Source organism: Nicotiana tabacum, chromosome 8 (assembly GCF_000715075.1).
Source record: "Nicotiana tabacum cultivar K326 chromosome 8, ASM71507v2, whole genome shotgun sequence".
In the NCBI taxonomy this organism is placed as follows: Eukaryota; Viridiplantae; Streptophyta; class Magnoliopsida; order Solanales; family Solanaceae; genus Nicotiana; species Nicotiana tabacum.
Genome location: NC_134087.1, coordinates 173,304,537 through 173,328,163, shown reverse-complemented (window position 1 = coordinate 173,328,163; position 23,627 = coordinate 173,304,537). Strand labels below are relative to the sequence as shown.

The window sequence follows — 23,627 nt, the reverse complement described above, 5'->3', positions numbered from 1 at the left end:
CAGCTCTATTTTTTTTTCTTCAAATTTTAACTTTTCTTTTTGAAAAATCAACCGAAATTGTTAAAAGTAAAAGTTTCAACGTTAAATCTTAGATTTATTAGCTCTGTACTATTAGTGGGTATTAGTTTATATCGATAAGTAAATTAAAAAGACAATAAGTGCCGAAACCAACCTTGTAATTGATGTTGGACAGATTCTGTCAGTGGGACAAAATGTGCTCCAATTTAGCATACTTAAGGAACTAAATATGCTTAAAATTATATTTGAGGGATCAAAATAAACCTACGCTCAAAGATAAAGGACAATATTGGTAAAAAACTCTCCAGTTTGTATGGCTATAAATTGAAATAGGGGAAGTATAAACTTTCCCTAGTTTGAAAATTATTTTTAAAAAAATGGAGAGTTCGATTACGATTCTCACACAAGCGTGCTTAATACGATTGGAAAAGCCCGCGCAGAAACAAAAAAACGTCTTTGAGTCTTTCACTGTACTTTATGTTTGGGATTCGGGACTATGGGGGAGTAAAGAGAAGAGGAAAAGCTCAGTATTTTCAAAGAAAGAGAAAAGAAGATGCAAAACAAGCGAAGGAAATTAGAAGAAAAGGATATCCCGGTTGTAATGATAGAAAGCAGTAGTGAGGAGGATGAAGCAGAAAACGATGACGATTACGTTGGTGATAGTGATGAAGATAGTTGTGATTGTTCGATGGAGAAGATGAAGAAGAGGAAACTGGGTTCTAACAAAACTATGGGAGGAAATAGTAAAAGGGAGTCCAAAATGTGTCATCAGTGCCAGAGGAGTGACAAAGACAGAGTGGTGTGTTGCTCGAAATGTAAGGCCAAAAGATATTGTGTTTCTTGCATGACTCGATGGTAAGACTTTTCTCTATTTGACACATTTATCATGAAGAAACTTGACTGACATTCTTTCTTTTAGCCAAAGATAGAAACTTTTGATGATGTAGGTATATTATGCTGATGATCTTTCAATCTAACACGCTCATGATGTAAACTTTCCAACTATGATCTTCTATTCTAACACACTACAATTCTAATCTAACACGCTGATATAAGAGGCGGATCCAGGATTTAAACTCTATGGCTTCAGTTTTTAAGTTTCTTATTATTGAACTGATTGCAATTTTAGTGGATTCTTACACAAATTTGTTCTCCACGTCTAGAGTTATGGGTTCAGTTGAACCTGGTGTCAGAAGGCTAGATCCGCCTACGCTGCTGATGGGCATCATGCATAAATAATACATATCTATCAGGTTCTGTTTTGCTGCTGCAATAATCTGAAAATGTAGGAGAATAGTTTAAAGGTTTCATAAATAATTCTGTATGGTATATGATTTATTTTAATAGAGCCTCCTGTAACTTATGATTGTTTACTTTCTGATTTTCTAAGAGCACCAATTGATCCCAGTTGCTTAACAAGGTTGTCAAAATGTTTCATCACTGAATTGACCCAAGTACCGATTGTTGGTGAAGTGTAGGGGTTTGAGGGAGTAACATTGAGATGTGGAACTCGTGAACGGGCTAGCCTTGTGTAGTAAATTAGGTTTTGCTTTCTCCTGCCTTGTAATTTGTTTATGCACTTGTTTGTACAGAATTGCCGCCCAGTTATGTTGAAAAATAGGCTCTATAAGGGATGGTTGGTCTCTTTATATGGCTTGGGCAATCCTTACCTATTGAGCTAGCTTTTGGGTTGACTTAGACCCAAGGTCCATTTCTTTAACATGGTACGAGGGCATGGCCCATACCAATTCTCGAATTCCCGATGTTGGGCCCCCATACTGAATTGCCCACGCTCCAGATGAGGGGGGGGGTGTAGAAGAGTCCCACATTGGCTCTATAAGGAATGAGTGGTCTATTTATATAGCTTGGACGAACCTCAGCTCTTGAGCTAGCTTTTGCGGTTGAGTTAGGCCCAATATCCATTTCTTTAACAAGTTATGCCATCAAGAAATTTCTTTACATGTTCAAAAGATGTGAAGGGTTTATGTAGCCAATGTTCAAAACGGGTAGCAATATGTCGGAAAAATGACGAGGCCTTTGGTTGAAATTGATCATATAAATATGCTAATTCATCAAAGCAAGATAACTGTTTTTCTTTTACTTACAGCTTGTTTGGATGGTTGTTACATGTTGTATTGTATCGTATTGTTACTTTAAATATAATGTTTGTTTTGATTGTTGCTTAAATTTTAATGTATCATATCGTTAAATCTGTCGTTACGTAACGATGAAAAGTGTCACTTTATGGAATGACCGATTTAGTGTGGTTGCATCGTTACCTTTTTTTCTTTTACCACTGTATGTAGGTACCCTGGGATGCCAGAGGAGGCCTTCTTAAAAGCTTGTCCTATATGTCGTCACATTTGTAACTGCATAGCATGCTTGCGGTTAGATGGGTTGGCTAAAGTAGGCTTCATTCAATTCTTTCACCTTGTCTTATGTTCCAAAAATTATTTAGTTATTGTGAATTGAGTGGTACTCTTGTTTTTAATACAGCATTTGATGAATGTAGAATTCAAGTTCAGTGATGAAGAAAAACTTGATTACTCTAAGCACATTTTACGAGAACTTTTGCCTGCTTTGGAAAAATTTAATACAGAGCAAATGATTGAAAAGGAGATTGAGTGCCAGATTCAAGGTATTAAATCTCTGAATTTGATGCTAGAAGGTTATATATTTTAAAAGAGGTGGTCTCATTTAATAGGTTATCACATGCTATTGATGACTAAGATTACTGATACGAGTGAAGTGTAATTTGACAAATACTGGCATCATTTGATGAAACCAAAAAGTTCCAAGTTGACTTGTGTTTACTTTTACTTTTCCAATTTAATGAGGCCGTGACATGTACATTTTATTGAAGAACAAAAGGTTCCTCTTGTAATTATCCTTTTGGTAAGTAAAATAGGTGTCTCCTGAATATTTCTTGTTAGGAACAAAAGTAGGCCATTTCTACCGATAAAGTTTCATTCTTATTCAAAGGAATGATTTACAACTAAGAAGGCTATGAGTTTTGCGGCTGAAATTCTTCGAAAAAAAGATTGTTTCAGTGAGTACTGTCTTTTTTTTTTTTGGGGCAGGATTGCCAGATTCAGAGGTTAATATACGCGAAGCAAAATACGAGAAGGATGAACGCATTTATTGGTGAGCTTTCACAGTTATCTTAGACTGCAATTCATCGATAAGTTTACAGAATAATGAATATCACCTGTTATTTGCAGCAACTATTGCAGTGCTTCGATTGTTGATTTACATCGGAGCTGTTCTATCTGTTCCTATGAACTTTGCCTAACTTGTTGCAAAGAACTAAGGAATGGAAACCTTCAAGCAGGTGCATCCGAAGTGAAGGTGCAATATATTGACAATGGACCAGGTTATTTGCATGGTAAACCTAGTAGCATAACTCCAGCTAAGAATGGAACTTGCACAGAAACTACTGAATTTAAATTAAGGGATCAGACAAAAGTGACAATGGCATCTAAATGGAAACCCAAGGAAAATGGTGCCATTCCTTGCCCTTCAAAAGATATGGGAGGTTGTAGTAAAGGAACCTTAAATTTGAGATGTATATATTCTGAGAATTGGATGTCACAGCTGTTACTGAAAGCTAAAGAAATAGCACAAAAATGTAAATTGAAGGAAATATATAATGATTCAGAACTTCATTGCTCCTGTTCAAAATCTAAGGGTGCAAATGATACTTCCGGTGGCAAGCTACGTAAGGCAGCTGCTAGAGAAAATTCTGGTGATAACTATGTATTCTGTCCAGCAGTTGGGGATGCTCGGCATGTAAACTTGAAGCATTTTCAGTACCATTTGTTCAAGGGTGAACCGATAATTGTAACTAATGTACTTGATAATGCATTGGGATTGAGCTGGGAACCTATGGTTATGTGGCGTGCTTGTCGACAATCAAAGAAGGCTACCGATGTTTTAAATTGCTTAAATTGGTGTGAGGTTTGTCCAGTCATCTATTCTAGAAGTGTGAAACATAAGCTAATGTCATTGCATCTTATACTATGCCTGAATATCCTAATGCCGCATGACTGGGAAAGCCTACTAATTTCTCCATTCTGGTATTGGTCTAGCCTTCGCTATGTAGTTCAATGTCTTCATAGAACACAATCCTGCCACTAATATAGCTTAACATTTTCACAAGTCATGATTGGGATCTTCTTAGTTGTGCTATTTCTGGGCTCTTTTATCTTCTTTGGTAAGTGTTATTTGATCTATTTCCATATCTTGATCTCATTGTTTATATTTGTCAGCTTTACGACTTGCTCATTACATTGTGTGAGAGTGAAGTGGCCAAACTAACGAATTTTTACAAATTGGGTTTAGAATAATTAATCCCTAGAGGACAATGCTTAGATCCAAAACTTGAACTAGATCTGACTGATTTACAAGTAACCTCGACATACATTTTGGTTACTTCTCTGCAGCCTGCACTAATTTGTGGTTTAAAGGAAACACGTCAACTAGCAGGGTATCTTATTCCACATATTAAGCTATAAAACATCCCCCCTCTTACAAATAATCACGGTGATGCTTTTTACATTACTTTGCATGGTTGGTAGCTCCTGTTTCTTGGCATTCACTTTCTGTTAAGTCTGTTTTACAAATTCTAAATGATATGTATCTAAGAAATTGACTATTTGAGTTTGTGTAAACATGCTTTGTCCTAATCGGAAATAATTGAGGCATATGTTCTGATACAATATATTTTCCATGTTCTTACCTCAAATTACTTTATCCTGGATACGTGCAGTTGGAGATGAATATTCACCAGTTTTTCAAAGGGTACATGGAGGGTCGCTTTGACAGTTATGGGTGGCCTCAACTCTTAAAGTTGGATGACTGGCCGCCGTCAGGTCTATTTGATGAGCGGTTGCCGCGTCATGGTGCAGAATTTTCTAGCTGTTTACCTTTTAAGGAGTATACACATCCTCAGTATGGCTTTCTCAATCTTGCCCTAATACTTCCTGATAACTGTTTGAAGCCAGATTTGGGGCCTAAGGCATACATTGCTTATGGTTTTCCCACGGAGCTTGGACGTGGAGACTCAGTCACCAAACTACACTATCTTGTGTCTGATACGGTATGTTTAGATCCTACAAATGTAGTATAACAAGCTGCTGGTACTGTTGATATCTGGAGACCCTGGAAATATTAACTTGCACCCTAATACTATGTTGCATGGGCTCTCCAAAATATTGCCGTACATGTGTCGGATTCTCCAAAAATGCACTACTTTTGGAGAATCTGACACGCACCCGACGGCATTTTCGGAGAGTCCGAGCAACATAGCTCTAATATTTTCGGGGCATTTGGAAGAAGTTACATGAGAAACTTGCAACAAAGCCATATCCGTGTTCTTATTTTTTTAAAATTATGTTTTAAACTTTTAGGTGAATGTCTTGATGCACACTCAAGCAATGGTCCCAACAGTTGAACAGCTCTCAGCCATAGAGAACTTGAAGCAGAATCACAAAGCGCAGGATCAGAGAGAATTTGTAACTGGTTCTAATAGAACGACCCAGAGGATTAAGGAAGGGCTGAACTTTTCTCAGGATAAGCAGAACTGTGATAGTTTGAAAGTTGAGAATAGTAATAAAGCTGAGAATATGAAGTATAGCCAGCAAGGTTTGAAGGTTGAGAATAGTAATGAAGGTGAGAATAAGAAGAATAGCCAGCAAGGTGTAAAAGCAGAATGTGGAACAAATAAAATAGGAGAAAAGTACCAATATGGAGAAGATAGTACTATCTTTGGGCAGAACAGGTCGGAAGGATTTGAAGAGGAAGATGGTGGCGCTGCTCTATGGGATGTCTTTAGGAGGCAAGATGTTCCTAAACTGGAGAAATATCTCACAAAGCACTTCAGGGAATTTAGGCATATATATGGCTCACCGTTGCCGCAGGTAAAGATAAGTGGGCAATGCACTAGTCCTATTATGTGTTGTGGGAATGATGTTGAGGGTCCTTGCCATGCACTAGTCCTACTATGTGTCTCATTTTGTGTTGAATTGTGCGACAATCTCATCTGAAAATGTAAGCTTTTAGAGAGAGCATACTAGTATACTTAACTATGTTATATATCAAACATGCCCCCTAACGTGTGAGCCTGTTTTGTTTTCATCGACCAAACCGGTGAAAATATTTTTTGATTTTTGGGTGGCAGTGAGGTTTGAACCTAGGCCCAATCTCTTCTTTGATATCATGTAAAGTGTGTGACTATCTTATCTAAAGGTTATGGTTTTAGAGAGAGTAGACTATTACTTAATTATACTATGTGTAAAACTAAGAATGCCTGCCCAAAAATCCTTGTTTAGTGAGTTCTGCTGTGGTTCATCCCATCCTCCCTATATAAAGAGATAAATGTGTTTGTTCTTTTCTACCATGTCTCAGTTTGAAATCGGTTACCTGTCTTATTTCTTATTGCTCTATTACAGGTTGTTCATCCCATTCATGATAAAACTTTCTACTTGAGCACAGAGCACAAAAGGAGGCTAAAGGAAGAATATGGTCATATTATTCTCCTATTAATTGCCATTTCTTTGCATGCCTCATATAGAAAGCAGATTCTGACACTGAATCTTGTGTTCACTGTGCTTTCATGCTTTTCTTTTGCAGGCATTGAACCATGGACTTTTGTTCAAAAATTAGGTGAAGCTGTTTTTATTCCTGCTGGATGCCCTCATCAAATCAGAAATTTAAAGGTACGTAGTTGGTTAATCTCTCTATCCCATGTCATCATATCGGCCTTCTATACAGCAAATTATTGTAGTATTAGGGAAGTCCAGTAGCATATGGAACTGTCATTTTCTTTTCTTTTCTTTTCCAACACAGTCTGTATTTAGATTCCCGTCATAGGTTTTAATATTGCGCTAAAGAATCCTCTGTCCTATACGGCTTCCTGAATGGCTCCTTCCCTATTGCTTTATGCAATTTGAGAAAAGGATAAAAACAAAGTGAGTATTTCCAACTTAGTGTCTACAAAAATAGATTTGTATCTGATAAGCTCTGAATGTGCAAACATCTGTCCGGTGGCGTACACTAGAGTGATTAACGACATGTACGATGGAGCTAAGACTCGGGTGAGGAGAGTGGGAGGAGACTCGGATCATTTTCTGGTTGCGATAGGATTACACCAGGGATGCTTGCGTAGCTTAGCCCGTTTTTATTTGCCTTGGCGATGTATGCATTGACGTGCGACATTCAAGGGGAGGTGCCGTGGTGTATGCTATTCACAGATGACATAGTACTGATCGAAAACGACTGGAGGTGTAGAGACAAACCCTAGAGTCCAAAGGTTCAAGTTGAGCAGGACTAGGACAAAATACTTGGAGTGCAAGTTCAGCAACGTGACGGAGGAAGCAGACATGGATGTGAAGATCGATTCGCAAGTCATCCCAAAGAGAGAAAGTTACAAGTATCTCGGGTCAGTTATTCAAGGGATTGGGGAGATTGGCGAGGATGTTACACATTGTATCGGAGCGGGGTAGATGAGATAAAGGCTAGTGTCCGGTGTTTTGTGTGATAAGAATGTGCCACCAAAACTTAAAGGCAAGTTCTACAGAGTGGTGTTAGACCGACTATATTGTATGAGGTAGAATGTTGGCCAGTCAAGAATTCCTATATGCAGAAGATGAAAGTAGCAGAGATGAGGATGCTGAGATGTATGTGCGAGCATACCAGATTGGATAATATTAGGAATGAAGATATCCGGGTAAAAGTAGGTGTGGCCCACCGTGGAGGACAAGATGCGGGAAGCGAGGCTTAGATGGTTCGGGCATGTGGAAAAGAGAAGTCCAGATGCTCTAGTAAGGAGGTGTGAGCGGTTGATTTTGGTGGGTATAAGAAGAGATAGAGGGAGGCCAAAGAAATATTGGGGAGATGTGATCAAGCAGGACATGGTGCGGCTTTAGCTTACTGAGGACATGACCCTTGATAAGAGAGTGTGGAGGTCGAGTATTAGAATAGAAGGTTAGTAGGTAGTCGAGTGCTTCTTGATCTATGCAGGGGGTATTAGGATTAGTTTGGTAGTGTTTTCTTATTCTTAGATTGCTAATTTTAAATTTATTTTCCTATTACCATCCGTGTTGGTTTCTTAGTTTCTTGCTGTGGTTGGTGCTTGTTGCTACTGCTTACTTCCATCTATTTTTTGGCTCTTAGTTTGCTGTGATAATCTTTCTAGCACTTGATGTTGCATGTTGGTATTGCTTATTTCCACTATTTCAATGGTATTAGTGTTAGTTGGTATCCCTTTTATTCTTAGTTTGCTATTACCACACATTTTGTGTTGTTACTTGCCTTCCGTACGCCCTTAGTTTGTTATCATTTCATATCTTCTACTGTTTATTACTGACTATTAGTGCTTCTTTCGTGTGCTTTCTTGGGCTTTGTTTTCTAAATACCTTGTATTGATATTACTTGCTATAGGTGTTTTTTCCATTCTTTCTTTAGCCGAGGGTCTATCGGAAACAATTTCTCTGTCATTCCAGGGTAGGGGTAAGGCTGCGTATATCCTACCCTCCCCAGACCCCACTTGTGGGATTACACTGGGTTGCTGTTATTGTTGCTTCCTGAGCCGAGGGTCTATTGAAAACAGTCTCTCTAACCTCCCAAGGTAGTGGTAACGTCTGCGTACACAGTACCCTCCCTAGACCGTACTTCTGGGACTTCACTGTGTCTGTTGTTGTTGGTCAGAAGTCATTTTCAGTAGTTTTAAGGAAGGATGTAATTATCAAGATTCTGGGATGAATTTAAGCCCAAAAAAGTTTATCAATCATCAAATGTTTAAATAGATAACTATGTCTTGATTTTCTCAAAGTACACATCATTGGTAGATAAGTTCTTATGGATTTATCTTTCTGCGCTATATGATTTACAACTGTAGGATCTTAACTTAATGAACCGCAAGTCTAGTACTTTTATATTCTCAGCTCGATGACTTCTGGCAGTTCATCTTTTACAGTCCTGCATCAACGTCGCTGTTGATTTTGTATCACCTGAAAATGTGAATGAGTGCATCCGTTTAACTGAGGAGTTTCGGAAGCTTCCCAGAAACCATGATGCTAGGGAAGATAAGTTGGAGGTATATGGATCCTCTTATCTTATTTATTTATTTATTTATTTATTTTGGGATAAGAAATGCTCTTGACATGCTTCTGCCGTTAACCATATAGCATGGCATAACCTTTTCTGGTAATGTCGCAACCAAGTGTTTAAACAGTTCCACCATCTATGCAGCCTTTCACATAGAAATTATTAGTCTTAGATCCTCTGTTAAACTCCTCGTAATTTTGGAGAGGGTAATGTGTACGCAGACTCCTTGTGAAAGGAAGAGCTAGCTTTAAAGTATGCACTACATTTATGTTAAAATGATATCACTTTAAAAATTGGTACATATTTTATTTAATTTCAACTGCAATGTTAAATTTCTCTCAGAATCAAGTGTGTGCATGTGTAAAGATTATTAAAATCTGCCTGTACGGCTTCAGGTAAAGAAAATAATTCTTCATGCAGTGAGCCAAGCACTGGATCATTTGGAAAAGACAACACTGTAAGATTGCTTCTCCTTGTTTTTGCGAAGTTATGCCCTTTGTTGCTTTTTGTTTAAACATGAAACTTAGATATTTTGGAGAAAAAAAAAATTAACTCGTATAACTTTTTTTTCCTCCTATGCGCTGCATAAATCTTTTGCGTTCAGTTCTTATTCTGGATATGCTTAAAGCATAATTTCATTTCTAATATTGTTAGCCATGGATCTTTTATCATCTGGTGTTGCCTTTCTTGGCATGCTTATTTGTATCCCTTCCATTATCACCAACTCAGACAGTGGATCTTATGTCGAAACACAACCATTTAAAGACAAAAGGTTTAGATGCTAGTGGCGTCGTTACGGCATAATGCATTTAAGGAAAAGAAGTTGGAACTCTCCTTTGTGAATCTCGAAGGATAAATACCTGTTATTTGTAGCTCCAAAGTGGGAAACCACAGTGGTAACTGCTGTTCCTTCTGGCTCTCTTGAGTGTGCTAAGAATCCTTGTTTATTTATAATTTACATTTTCTTTTTTCTTTTTCTTCGTTGGATGCAAGTAGGGACACAGAAGCAGGCACTGCTGCAGGATTATCCTCATCAAGTCCGATAAGCAAAAGTATAAATGTGAGCCAAATTAAAGTCCGAACGTCTTTCGTTTCTAAGTCAAACTTCATTATTTGGCTTGTTTTTCATTTTCTCTTTTCTAGGCTATGACGGAACCAAGTATGCCAAAATCTTCCTCTGTTATGGAGGATTTATCCAGTAGCAAGGCTCCCAAAAGAGAAGAATATACAACAAGCGAGGATGAGAAACCAAGAACTGCTGAAGTTAATCTACCTTCTCCACTTCCAGTTCTTGTTCATTCGTCTTCAGTGAACAAGGTTTACTCGATTGATAAAGTATCTTTTCTGGTTTAGCTTTTCCTTGTTACTAGAGTGTGGATTTATAAAATATACTTTTATTGGCAGGTTCAAGAAAGTACATCAGTACCAAGACAAGACTTAAAGCAGTCCATCAATATAAAAGATGTGGAATCAACTTTCCACACAGTTCAGTCATTCTTGAAGTCTTTACCAGAGCAGTATTCCAGCCAACAATCAGGCCTTCAGAGCGACACTGTCTCAACCCAAACACTTGCAAAGGTAATATTTGAATGCTCAATCCGAATGTCTTTGGAGGCATTAGCTTATCCAATGCATGAAAAAGAAATGTGTGGTGCCATTGCTGCTTTAAATGAAAATCCCTCATTGTTTAGCAACGAACAAGCCAAGCAACTGGTAAAACTTAAGTATGAATTCCCTTTCATGCTTAAGAAATGGAGGGACTTGGCACAAGCTGAATCAAGTTACCAGGAATTCTTGACCAAATTTGAAGAGGATAGGAAAAAGTTGGATAACTGGATTAGATCAGAAGCAAGGTTGAAGTCGGAGTATGTGAAAAAGGAGGAACAAGCGAGAGAACTGGAAGCAGCTCTCCAAACAATAAAGACCAGGCAAAAAGAAATCATGAATGAAAGACAAGAAGCTTCTCAAGAAGCTCAAAGAATCATGTTGTTAGCTCAAGAAAAAGCTGGCAAGGTAGAGAGAACTAGAACTGGATTGGTAACAACAAAAATGCAGATGGATGGCTTGCGAAAATATTGGTCCAACTTTCAGTCTTCATTCCCATAGGCCTATTATGGCTCTTAGGATTGGGTACATTTTGGAAGGTGGAGTTAGTCCATTGTGTACATGTAAAATGTAGAAGAATGAATTGTGTCATTTTTCTTTTTCCGAAAACTATTTGATGGCTCTGCTATTTGGTTTACTTAGGTAGATGGCTTTGCATATTTGTAGGAATTCTAATTCATATATTTCTCCCCCATTTTGTACCACCTGAATCGACTATTCCAAAATTTAACAAAAAATGGTTTAAAATAATTATCATAGTTGAGATTGCCAAAATAAACAAAGTACTATTTATGTATTAGGTCGTCTTCTTATATAGATGGACTTTGCCATTGCAGTAGTAAAAATAGCACGGGCTAGCCAGTTTTCGGACGGGTAATTGAAAAATAGCTAGCGTTTACAAAGTCATTGAAAATAACCACTATTTTGCTGCAACACGGAAAGTTCCAGCATAATATACTGCAGATTGGTGCACCTATCTATGAACTTCTAGCATAATATGGAACTCTAACACGCGAAAAGTTACAACATAATATACTGGAGATTGGAGCACCTGTATATGAACTTCCAGCATTATGCTGGATCGGTATATGATACTGGAACTCCAGTATATTATGCTGGAAGTCCAATATATTATACTGGAAGTTCCATATAATATACTGTTACTCTAGTATAATATACTGGAATTCCAGTATAATTATTGGAGTTCCAGTATATTATATTGGAATTCCAGTATAATTACTAGAGTTCCAGTATATTATGCTGGAATTTTTTTTCCGGATTTTGAACAGTGTTTTCGTTCAAATTTATCTTTATATGAACAGTGGCTAAATTTCGATTACTTTTGAAACTGTGGCTATTTTTCAATGACCACTTGTAAATCTGGCTATTTTTGAATTTCTCCCATTGTAGTATTCAAGTATTAGGTTTTCTTCTTAAACTAGGTGAAGGTTAGCCCGTGCTGAGCAAGGGCCTAATTTCTGATGGAGAGATTAACATAGATTGATTTAATCAGTGATTTCACTTTATTTTTTTATGAATTTATGTATGATTAGTTCCTCGGCGCGTGCGTTAACATGTATACCAAATCATATAGTATATGATTCTGTAAATAATATCAATATTACTAAAATAAAGCTTTGAGAAAATAGTTACATACGAAAAACTAAATTATAAATTTTTGTGAATCGTCATATCGTCACTTGTTTGTCGATGTCAAAATGATTGGATATTGTCTGAACCTATGAAGATAAAAAATAAAATTTAATTAGACTACATGTGTTTTTTTTACTTATTATAATTTTATGAGGTACACACATATAATGAAGCTTATCTAACATAATACGTATAGACAATAATCCTTGTGAATACTCTTTTTCTCCATTCCGATTGCTCTGTCATGACCAAAACTCATGTTGTTAACATAATATCTCTTTTGAAAGTGTAACGTGAAGTTGGCCGTGTGAGAAAATAGCACTAACTCTCTTCTCAAATGTATTGGCCTCTTTAAATTCTTCCATAACACTACGAATCAATCCGTGCATATTCGCTCAAACAAATAAATATTTATGGAACATTTACCTATCTATACTATATTATGAACTTATTTATCCCTCCTATATAGGTTATCATTTAGTTACATTAGCATATATAATTTACCATTTATATACAAAATAATGTATAAGCTTTAATTTTTCTACGCGATCGCGAGACACAGCCTGCGATCGCGATGCACTGGTGTGTATCAGAAAACCAGCAATTCAAACTCAATCCAAAATGCACCGAAGTCACCTCGAAACTCACTCGAGCCTTTCGAACCCCGTCCAATAATCCAAACAAGTCTGTATACTTTATACATACTTGTCCAAAGGCTCAAACACTAAAAACAATATAAAAATCAATAATCACACATCAAACCAAAAATCTCAAATTCTCTTAAGTTTAAAATTTTAACTTTCAACTAGAAGCCATCAAATCAATCCTGGGCCATCCCGAGACCCGAATCGAACATACGTACATGTCACGACCCAAAATTTTACTAGTCGTGATGACACCTAACCCGACCCGCTAGGTAAGCTAGTTAACAATGAAACCAGTACAAATGATACTTATTAAGAGAAGAAACGATTATAAAACTGCTTTTATACAATGAATTCGCACGGACTGGTAGTATAAATCATGAGCTTTTAAGATTAGAATTTACAAAGGTGGTATAAAATAAATACATCATTTTTTCGAAATGTATATAAACAGATTTTTATAAATCTAAGGCTACCATGAACAAGAGGCAACTACAACCGGAACGCATGTACGTCTTCAAATCCAGCTCCCGTCGATCCCAACAACATCAACATCCAACATCTGCACGCAAGGTGCAGAAGTGTAGTATGAGTACAACCAATCCCATGTACTCAATAAGTAACAAACCTAACCTTATGTTGAAAGTAGTGATGAGCTGGAACATAGGTCCGAGTCCAACACCAATAGCCAACAACAGTTCATAACAACATAATGAAAGTAATAAAAGAAGTAACTCAAAGATAAAATGCTCAGCTCGTCCACAATTCCAGAAAATAGGCATGTCTTTCAAGTACATCAGTGAAAAACCCAAATCTTTTACCGAAATCCCTAAATATAAGTAAGTTTGAAAACTGTGATTTTTCCCAAAGGCTTTCAACAGGTAAATATTTTGTTACATCCCGTACTTTTCTATAGAGGATTTGTGACTATAAGACCTCGTAAGTCTAACAACCTTGATGCCATCATATACATTGGATATGGTATTTTGAGTAGAATATTTTCGTAAAATGTTTGAAAAATATAATTTTATATAGTTATTAATATTTCTACTTTCGAATATATTTTAAATTATACGCATAATATGAAAAAGTTTATAAAAGAGATTTTCTTTATTGTAAAGATAGAAATTATTTTCTCACAAGAAAAGAAGTTATCTTTTTACCATTTTAAGAATTAAGCGTACAAAGATTTTTACTCTTTATATGAGATTAGAAAAATTAGAAGTTGAGAAAAAAAATATTTTTTTTATACGGATGTTTTAACGAAATGATAGTATATGTATTTATTTTATATGGTACCACATGACCATGATAGTAAGTTATATAAAGTGTATTAAAAGTAAGTAGTATTATAAGTAATTTGAGATAATTCTTAATTACTAGTATTAGTACCCGCGCGGATACGCGGACACTAATCATGTCAAATATTTAAGTTATTTGGATTGTATGTAAATAATTTTAAAATTTATACTTTCTCAGTAAATATAGATAATCATTGGATTTAACTACATGAAAAAAATTAACCATTTCTTCTATTTTTCTTTTTTGATACCATTCTTGCTGGTGTCATTGGATCCTAAAAATAGTCAGGAAGCAAAATAATATGTCACGACCCATTTCCATAATAGGTCATGATGGCGCCCAATACCATTATCGGGCAAGCCAACACGGAAAATACTAAATAACTTCCATTTATCTTTATCCAAAATAGTTGAAATATTTCTTTAAGTTGGAATAAAAATCAGAAATGATCAGTAAAGTCAAAATAATCATACAACCCCAAAATAATACAGTCTACTAATGTGTGTGCCAAGACCTGGTGTCACAACTTGTGGGCAACTAGTAGAATATATAAAAGAATCACACTATCCTACTGTCCGAAACAGAATAGACAACAAAAATACATAAGAAAGACTTCTTCAGGCTGCTGAACGTCATGGAAGGGAAGCAACTCACCGTAGAAGTCTCGAAGTCCGCTCAGGGATGCGCACCAGACTGATAACCAGATACACCAGCCTCAGATCCTGTACAATTTAGTACAGAAGTGCAGTATGAATACATAAACAATATGTACCCAGTAAGTATCCCGTCTAATATCGAAGAAGTAGAGGCGAGAGGTCGACTTGATACTTACTAGGGTCAAATAATGTGAGAAGAATTTATAATAAGCATGGACTGCACAATTTATCAACGTTTTGTGGCAATGAATAACAATTCTTTTTCCAAATAATGTTATGGGTATCCATTTACATTCAGGGCATATATGAAGTTCAGTCCACAGAGAAATACTAAGTAAAGCATGCGCAAGTAACACCGAGGGACGTACGGTCCGATCCAACATAAAATTAAATTGTGCACTGCCGAGGGTCGAACGGCTCGAACCATAGATGCATCTATTACCCCGCTCGCGAATCACACGTGTGACGCAGTCAAATATAAATAACTTCGTCAACAAGCAGACGATGATGTATATCTAGGGAATGGTTATACAAGAATATTCAAATTCTCTTTTAAAAAGACCGAGCAAGATAAGGTCCCTCTACTAGTCTCAATTATCTTAATCAACATAATTTATACGAAGCCGAATTTATCGTCAAGTTACAAGGATATCACGTAGAGCATGCTTTTGGGTCCTAGACTACCGGACTTAACATAATAGTAGCTACGCACGGACTCTCGTTACCTAGTGCGTACGTAGCCCCCGCATATAATAACAATTAATTCAATTATTGCACCTATGGGGACAATTCCCTCTTACAAGGTTAGAAAGGAGACTCACCTTGCTCCAGAGTGCACCTCCAATACCAAGAATGAGTCCAAGCCCTTAATTTGGAGCCGAACGATCCAAAACTAGTTAAACGAGGTAGGAACTAGTCAATACAAGCTTACAAGATCATATTCTAACTATTTAAGCAATTTCCCCCCATTAAACACCAATTTCCTAAAATTCGACCCCGGGCCCATGTGCCCGGATTCCGAGATTTTTCAAGGGACGTTGTTCTTCATAACCCAAGGATCAATAATATATGATTTCTAACTCATTTCATAACAAATTTCGTGGTCAAATTCAACTCTTGTCAAAACCCTAGGTTTTTTACTCTAACCCCCATGATTTCACCTTAGTACTAGTGTTTAATCTACCTAAGACATGAATATTAAACTAGAAATAGGTGGAACACACTTACGTCAAGATGCTAGGTGAAGGTCTTCTCTCTAAAGCTCTAAAATCGCCCAATGGAGGAGTGGAATATGGCAAAAACGGACTTAGAACCCGTAATAAATGAACTCAATGCCTCAGCGATTTCCGCATCTGCGGTCAGGGGACCACATCTGCGAGAAAAGGACCGCATCTACAGAAGGGGCCAAAAATGGCTGGGACCGCTTCTACAGTCTTGAGGCCGTTTCTGCGGTTCAAGGGCCGCTTCTGTGGTTTGGCCTAGCCTTCCCTGGGCCGCATCTGCGATAGATGGACCGCATTTGCGGTCCACCAACCGCAGGTGCGGTTATGACAGAAGCAACAACTTCAACACTTCTCAAAAATTTCAACTTCACTCGAGCCTCGTCCGATTGACGCTCGGGGCTCCGGGGCACCGCCCGAACATACCGACAAGTCTGAAATCACGAGACGGACCTACTCGAACCTTTGGAACACCCGAAACAATGCTAAATCTAATAATCACCCCTAAAACCAAATGAATCAAACTTATGAACTTCAAGTTCTTAATTTTTCTCTAATGGGCCAAAACGCCCTTAAACTACTCGGATCGACACCAAATTTTACGGGCAAGTCTTAAATGATATATCAGACCTGTACCAGGCTTCGGAACCAACATAAGAGCATGATACCCATGAAATCAATCATTACTTAGCTTGTTTAAATCCTTAAAACTTCAGATTAACAATTTCTAATAAAAATTCATTACTCGAGCTAGGAACCTCGGAATTCGATTCCGGGCATACGCCCAGGTCCCATATTTTTCTACGGAACCTCTGAAACCGTCAAACCACGAATACGGGTCCGTTTGCTCAAAATGTTGACCAAAGTCAAACTTAACTTTTTAAGAAAATCCTTAAGGAATCAAATGGACATATTTCACTCCAAACTCTTCCAAATCCCGAACCAACCATCCCCACAAGTCGTAAATTAGCTAAAGCAAGCACAAGAAGTTTTATTTAAGGGAACGGGGTTCTAAAAGGCAAAACGATCGGGCGGGTCGTTACATTCTCCACTTCTTAAACAAACGTTCGTCCTCGAACGGACATAGAAAAGTACCCGAGCTGCTGAATAAATGGGGATATCTGCTCCGCATGTCCTCCTCGGACTCCCAGGTCACCTCTTCGACTGGTTGGCCCCTCCACTTGTCCCTCACCGCAGAAATCCTCTCGGACCTCAACTGGTGATCCTGCCTATCTATAATGGCAACTGGCTCCTCCTCATAACCCAAACTCTCATCTAGCTGACTAGTACTAAAGTCTAACACATGGGACAAGTCGGTATGATACTTCTGAAGCATCGATACATGAAAAACCGGATGGACTCCCGATAAGCTGGAGGGTAAGGCAAGCTCATAGGCAACCTCCCCAATACGTCTCAACATCTCAAAGGGGCCAATAAACCTTGGGCTTAACTTGCCTTCTTCCCGAACCTCATAATGCCTTTCATTGGCGAGATTTTCAAGAGAACCTTCTCGCCAACCATGAATGATATATCATGCGCCTTCTGATCCGCGTAACTCTTCTGTTTGGACTGAGCTGTGCGAAGCCTCTCCTGAATCAACTTTACCTTATCCAAGGCATCCTGTACCAAATCTGTATCGTATAACTTAGCCTCACCAGGCTCAAACCACCCGATAGGAGAACGAAAACGGCGATCATATAAAGCCTCATATGGAGCCATCTCTATGCTGGACTGATAGCTGTTGTTGTATGCAAACTCCGCCAAGGGCAAGAACTGATCCCACTGCCCTACAAAGTCAATCACACATGCTCGGAGCATGTCCTCCAAGATTTGAACTATCCGCTCCGACTGCCCGTCGGTCTGAGGATGGAATGCTGTGCTAAGCTCTACACAGGTCCCCAACTCACTCTGAACAGCTCTCCAGAAATAGGAGGTGAACTGAGGGCCCCTATCTGATATAATGGAAACAGGCACACCGTGCAATCGGACTATCTCCCAAATGTAAATCTGAGCATACCTCTCTGCTGTATAAGTAGTTGCCACTGGAATAAAGTGGGCCGACTTTGTCAACCTGTCAACAATGACCCATACTGAATCAAACTTCCGCAAAGTTTGCGACAACCCAACTACAAAATCCATGGTGATGCGCTCCCATTTCCACTCCGGTATAGGAATCTGCTGAAGTAGGCCACTCGACCTTTGGTGTTCATACTTGACCTGTTGGCAATTCAAACACTTAGCCACATACTCTACAATGTCTTTCTTCATCCTACGCCACCAATAATGCTGCCTCAAGTTGCGATACATCTTCGTAGCTCTCGGGTGAATGGAATACCATGAACTGTGTGCCTCATCTAGAATCCTCTCCCTTAGACCATCAACATTAGGAACACATAGACGACCCTGGAGCCGCAGAACACCATCCTCGCTAATAAAAACCTCCTTGGCACCTCCCTGAAGCACCGTCTCTTTGAGAATCGCCAAATGTGGATCATCGAACTGTCGGGCCTTGATCTGCCCCAATAATGAAGACTAAGCAACCACACACACAAGAACTCGGCTGGGCTCTGAAATGTCCAACCTCACAAGTCTGTTAGCCAAGGACTGAATGTCTAAAGCTAGTGGCCTCTCCGCTGCTGGAATGAATGCCAAGCTACCCATACTCTACGCCTTTTTGCTCAAGGCATCCACGACCATATTTGCCTTTCCCGGATGATAAAGAACGGTGATGTCATAATCCTTCAGTAACTCAAGCCACCTGCGCTGACTCAAATTAAGATCCCTCTGCTTGAATAGATGCTGCAAGCTGCGATGATCAGTATAAATCTCACATGACACCCCATACAGATAATGCCTCCATATCTTAAGGGCATGAACAATCGCGGCCAACTCTAGATCGTGCACAAGATAATTCTTCTCATGAAACTTCAGCTGACGCGAAGCATATGCAATAACTCTCCCCTCCTGCATCAATACACATCCCAAGCCTACGCGTGAAGCATCACAATATACCGTATACATCCCTGAACCAGAAGGCAACACAAGAACCAGTGCCGTAGTCAAAGCTGTCTTGAGCTTTTGAAAGCTCTCCTCACAATCATCGGACCAACGGAAAGGAGCACCCTTCTGGGTCAATCTAGTCAAAGGTGATGCAATAGATGAAAAGCCCTACACGAATCGCCGGTAATAACCTGCCAGCCCCAGAAAACTCCTGATCTCGGTCATTGAGGTAGGACGTGGCCAACTCTGAACTGCCTCAATCTTCTTGGGATCCACCTTAATGCCCTCTTCTGACACAACATGCCCCAAGAATTCCACTGACTCCAGCCAAAACTCACACTTGGAGAACTTAGCATATAGCTTTTGCTTTCGCAAGGTCTGAAGCACTACTCTCAAATGCTGCTCGTGCTCCCCTAGGCTACGGGAGTATATCAAGATGTCGTCTATGAAGACGATGAAAAATGAATCAATATAAGGTCTGAACACCCTATTCATCAAGTCCATGAATGCTGCTGGGGCATTATCAAGCCAAAGGACATCACCAAAAACTCATAATGGCCATATCTAGTTCGGAATGCAGTCTTCGGAACATCTGAGTCCCGAATCTTCAACTGATGGTACCCTGACCTCAAGTCTATCTTAGAGAACACCCTAGCACCCTGCAACTGGTAGAACAAATACTTGTTCTTGATGGTGACTTTGTTCAACTTGCGGTAATCAATGCACATCCGCATAGTTCCATCTTTCTTCTTCACAAATAACACTGGTGCACCCCAAGGTTATACACTGGGTCTAACAAACCCCTTTGCTAACAACTCCTCAAGCTGCTCCTTCAACTCCTTAGGAGCCATGCGGTACGGTGGAATAGATATAAGCTGGGTGCCTGGAGCCAAATCGATACAGAAATCAATATCACGATCCGGTGGCATGCCAAGAAGATCAGAAGTAAACACATCGGTGAACTCTCGAACCACTGGAACTGAATCAATCATCGGAGACTCTGCGGTGGTGTACCGAACATAAGCTAGATAAGCCAAACACCCCTTCTCAACCATATGTCGAGCCTTCAGGAAAGAAATAACCCGACTAGATGTATCAACTATGGAACCCTTCCACTCCAACCTCGGTAACCCTGACATCACTAATGAAACAGTCTTGGCATGGCAGTCTAGGATGGCATGATAGGGAGACAACCAATACCTGCCCAGGATGACCTCAAAGTTTATTATGTCAAGCATCAGAAGATCCGCTCTAGTCTCAAAACCACAGAATGTGACCACACAGGACCAGTAGATCTGATCCACAACCACAGAATCGCCCACAGGAGTGGACACATGAATAGGAGTGCCCAAAGGCTCAGGAGAAATAACCAGGAAACGAGCAAACAGAGATGATACATATGAATAAGTAGACCCTGGATCAAATAACACCGAAGCATCTCTACCACCGACGGAGATAATACCTGTGATGACGGCATCTGAGGCCAATGCATCTGGTCTGGCCGGAAGGGCATAGAATCTGGCTGGAGTGCTGGCTGGCTGGCCTCCACCTGACTGAGCAATAGCTGGCTGACCTCTCCCTGCCTGGCCTCCACCTCTAGGACGACCCTTACCAGCCTGCCCTCCACCTTTAGGTGGCGGGGCAGTTGGTGCCGAAGTCATAGGCTGCTGACCCTGCTGCATTGCCTTGCCCCGAAGTCTGGGGCAAGTCCTCTTCATGTGACCCAAATCTCCACACTCGTAGCATACTCTCAGTACCATAGCCTGCTACCCTAAAGTTTGAGCCTGCTGACCCGAATACCCACTGGAAGAGCCCTGGATGGCTGGTGGGCGATATTAACTCTCTGGCATGGCACTAAAGTGAGCACTGGAAGAATCCTGATGACCAGAATACCCCCGGACACTACAAGAAATTCACTATTTTTTGACTACCAAAATAGTCGGAAAATACCTATTCCGACTACTTTCCGACTGATTTAGAGTAGTCGGAAAAAGATAGGTCGGAAAATATTTTCCGACTACAGTAGTCGAAAAATATTTTCCACCAAAAATTAGAAAATGCAGCTATTTTCCGACTGAAGTAGTCGGAAATTAAGAAAAAACTATTATTTATTTTAAAAAATATTTCCGACTACTGTAGTGGGGATATTATACAAATAATAATTATCTATTAGTTATTTTATTGTATTTTCCGACTACAGTAGTCGGGATCTGTATTATTCTGGCCTCATTTTTCGACTATTGTAATCGGAAAATCATTATGCTGAGCACAATTTTCGACTACAGTAGTCGGAAAACTGGGTTGAAATTTGACAAAATACTGCCATTATATTAGCACATCACCTGTCAAATGCAAAATATTATAAATAACCAATTCAACAAGCCAATTCCAACTAAGCAACCAACTCAACCAATAAATTTCAACTACACAACCAATTCCAACTAAACAATCTAATAATCAAACCAACCAATTCCAACATCAACAAACAAACATTCAAATCCCATAATATCAAACCAAAACATTACTTAACGTCTAAATATTCAATATCAAGTCTGAGTAGCTAATACATATCGACACTAATATAATAAAGTCTAAACATATATATACCACATCATTCAAATCTATCACAAAGTCTAAATATAAAATTTAAACATCCAAGAACAGTAATCAACCTTAAATCACTACTACACATCAAAATCAGTCTCTTCATCATCATAAAAGTGGGGCATGTTTTTTTTTTTATGTATTTATCCATTCTAGCAATGTGAGCTTCGGCCGTCTCACATCGTTTCGACAACAACTCAATATTCTTTTGCATTACTCCCATTTCTTCCTGATTTTGCGCAGTAGGAGCATCCGAAACTAATGGCGATGGACGAAAAGAGGAAGGATGTTGTACTCCAAGCCCGTAAACTCTTCCTTTGGATACACCACCTACTACATCCGTCCATATTGAAGTCATAACATCGGGTGACGGTTGGATTGGGGTACCATCATCAGAAGTAGGCTGCGTCTGACACCATTCATCCAAGCTTCTATGATATCCATCCTGAAATAAAAGTAAAAAGGATTATATAAATAAATCAATATCAAAGTGAAAATAGTCTTAAAGGTATGATCTTACATATTGTTCCGATGCACGTGTCTCAACCCATCCTTCCCTTGAACCGTCTTTCTTCTTTTTCTTATGTGTCTCCGCAAAGACCTCAGCATCAGACACTGGTCCCCCTTTTAACTTTTCCTGCAATAAAAAATGTAATTTTTCTAGTGATGTCCAAATAAATGTCACATCGATAACATTGTGTCTCAAGTGAAGAGTGCATAATGCGACAAAAGTTAAGAGGAAGTGTATATATATATAAGGATTAAGGACTCATAAAGATATCATCAACAATCTAGAGTGAACTTAGACCTACTGCATAAGTGGATATGTCAAACAACTCAGCCAGAAATTAGCATCTATAAAATGCAGCAAATTAATTTGCTAATCATCAGTTTCATTGTAAAGTCTTGTTTTTTCTTCAATATTCTTCTTAAGATGGCCTTCTATTCGCGATTCCGTTGTAGTTTCTATTATCGCATCAAATCTCACTTATTCTTTTGTTTTTATATGGCTAAACTTGTGGTATATGTATATTATGCCATGCTTTTACTTATCTTAGAACCCCTGTTTTCTTGGGTGCCTCCTCATAGTTATAACTTTTTATTGCTTGGTTGGCTATTAACATAATACTATCTTCAAATAGCATGTATGAGGAAACCTTTCTCTGTACTATTAGTCTGTTCATCGACAAATAGAGTAAACAAATATGGGTTTTAGGAAATCTCTGATTTGGACGGAATGGAGTAGAGGGATGGAAGCTAAACATCACTTTCTTTTTTGCTTTCTTCTTCTTCTAGATCCTATGGCTTTGAGTTCTTGATGATATGGTTACAGGATTGTGTGTATTAAGTTTCAATTATTACACAAGAATGAACTATTTTTTTTCCAAAATTCATATCTTGCTCTTGGTATTTTTTTTGATAAGATAAGTAAATATTATTAAGGCAAGTACCAAGATGGTACTGCAAAAACAACATAACTTGCACTTGGTATTGTCCTCCTGGTATCTCCTCTCTAGACATGTCTCCGAAACCAGAGACACAGATGCCAAAATCGACTAGCATATATCTAAAATTTAATAAATCAAAACAACATGGCAGACTCGTGTTTGTCATTTGTTTGTGTTGGTTTTGGATATGAATGTGCTTGTGTCTGTCACTTGCTTACGTTGGATCTAAATATGAGTCAATTAGATGACAATGTTTGGTTTCCGTACTTCTAAGTACACTCCTATATATCTGTTTCTTTTCTTGGTGGTGGGAAGGAGTTTCTTCTTGAAGCCATCAGTTACTACTCTGATATATATATTGTGCTTTACTAA

General features: G+C 38.7%; 1 protein-coding gene across 5 annotated transcripts; it reads left to right on the top strand.

Moving 5' to 3' along the window:
• The first annotated feature begins 389 nt into the window (after positions 1-389).
• Positions 390-11,460, top strand: LOC107807497 (lysine-specific demethylase JMJ29-like). 5 transcript variants are annotated; one of them, XM_075219883.1, is made up of 15 exons: positions 390-873; positions 2,325-2,424; positions 2,515-2,656; positions 3,099-3,162; positions 3,240-3,975; positions 4,787-5,116; positions 5,427-5,936; positions 6,468-6,540; positions 6,649-6,734; positions 8,993-9,112; positions 9,519-9,580; positions 10,117-10,183; positions 10,267-10,440; positions 10,528-10,701; positions 10,815-10,980. In XM_075219883.1, the coding sequence occupies exons 1-15, from the start codon at positions 572-574 to the stop codon at positions 10,845-10,847; spliced, it is 2,973 nt and encodes a 990-aa protein (XP_075075984.1). In that variant the 5' UTR covers positions 390-571; the 3' UTR covers positions 10,848-10,980. The 5 variants fall into 5 exon arrangements, 3 of the variants coding, with proteins under 3 accessions (XP_075075984.1, XP_016487389.1, XP_016487388.1); XR_012694348.1 differs by lacking the exon at positions 10,815-10,980 and having other exon boundaries at positions 10,120-10,175; positions 10,528-10,663; XR_012694347.1 differs by lacking the exon at positions 10,815-10,980 and having other exon boundaries at positions 10,117-10,175; positions 10,528-10,663.
• The last annotated feature ends 12,167 nt before the right edge of the window (positions 11,461-23,627 follow it).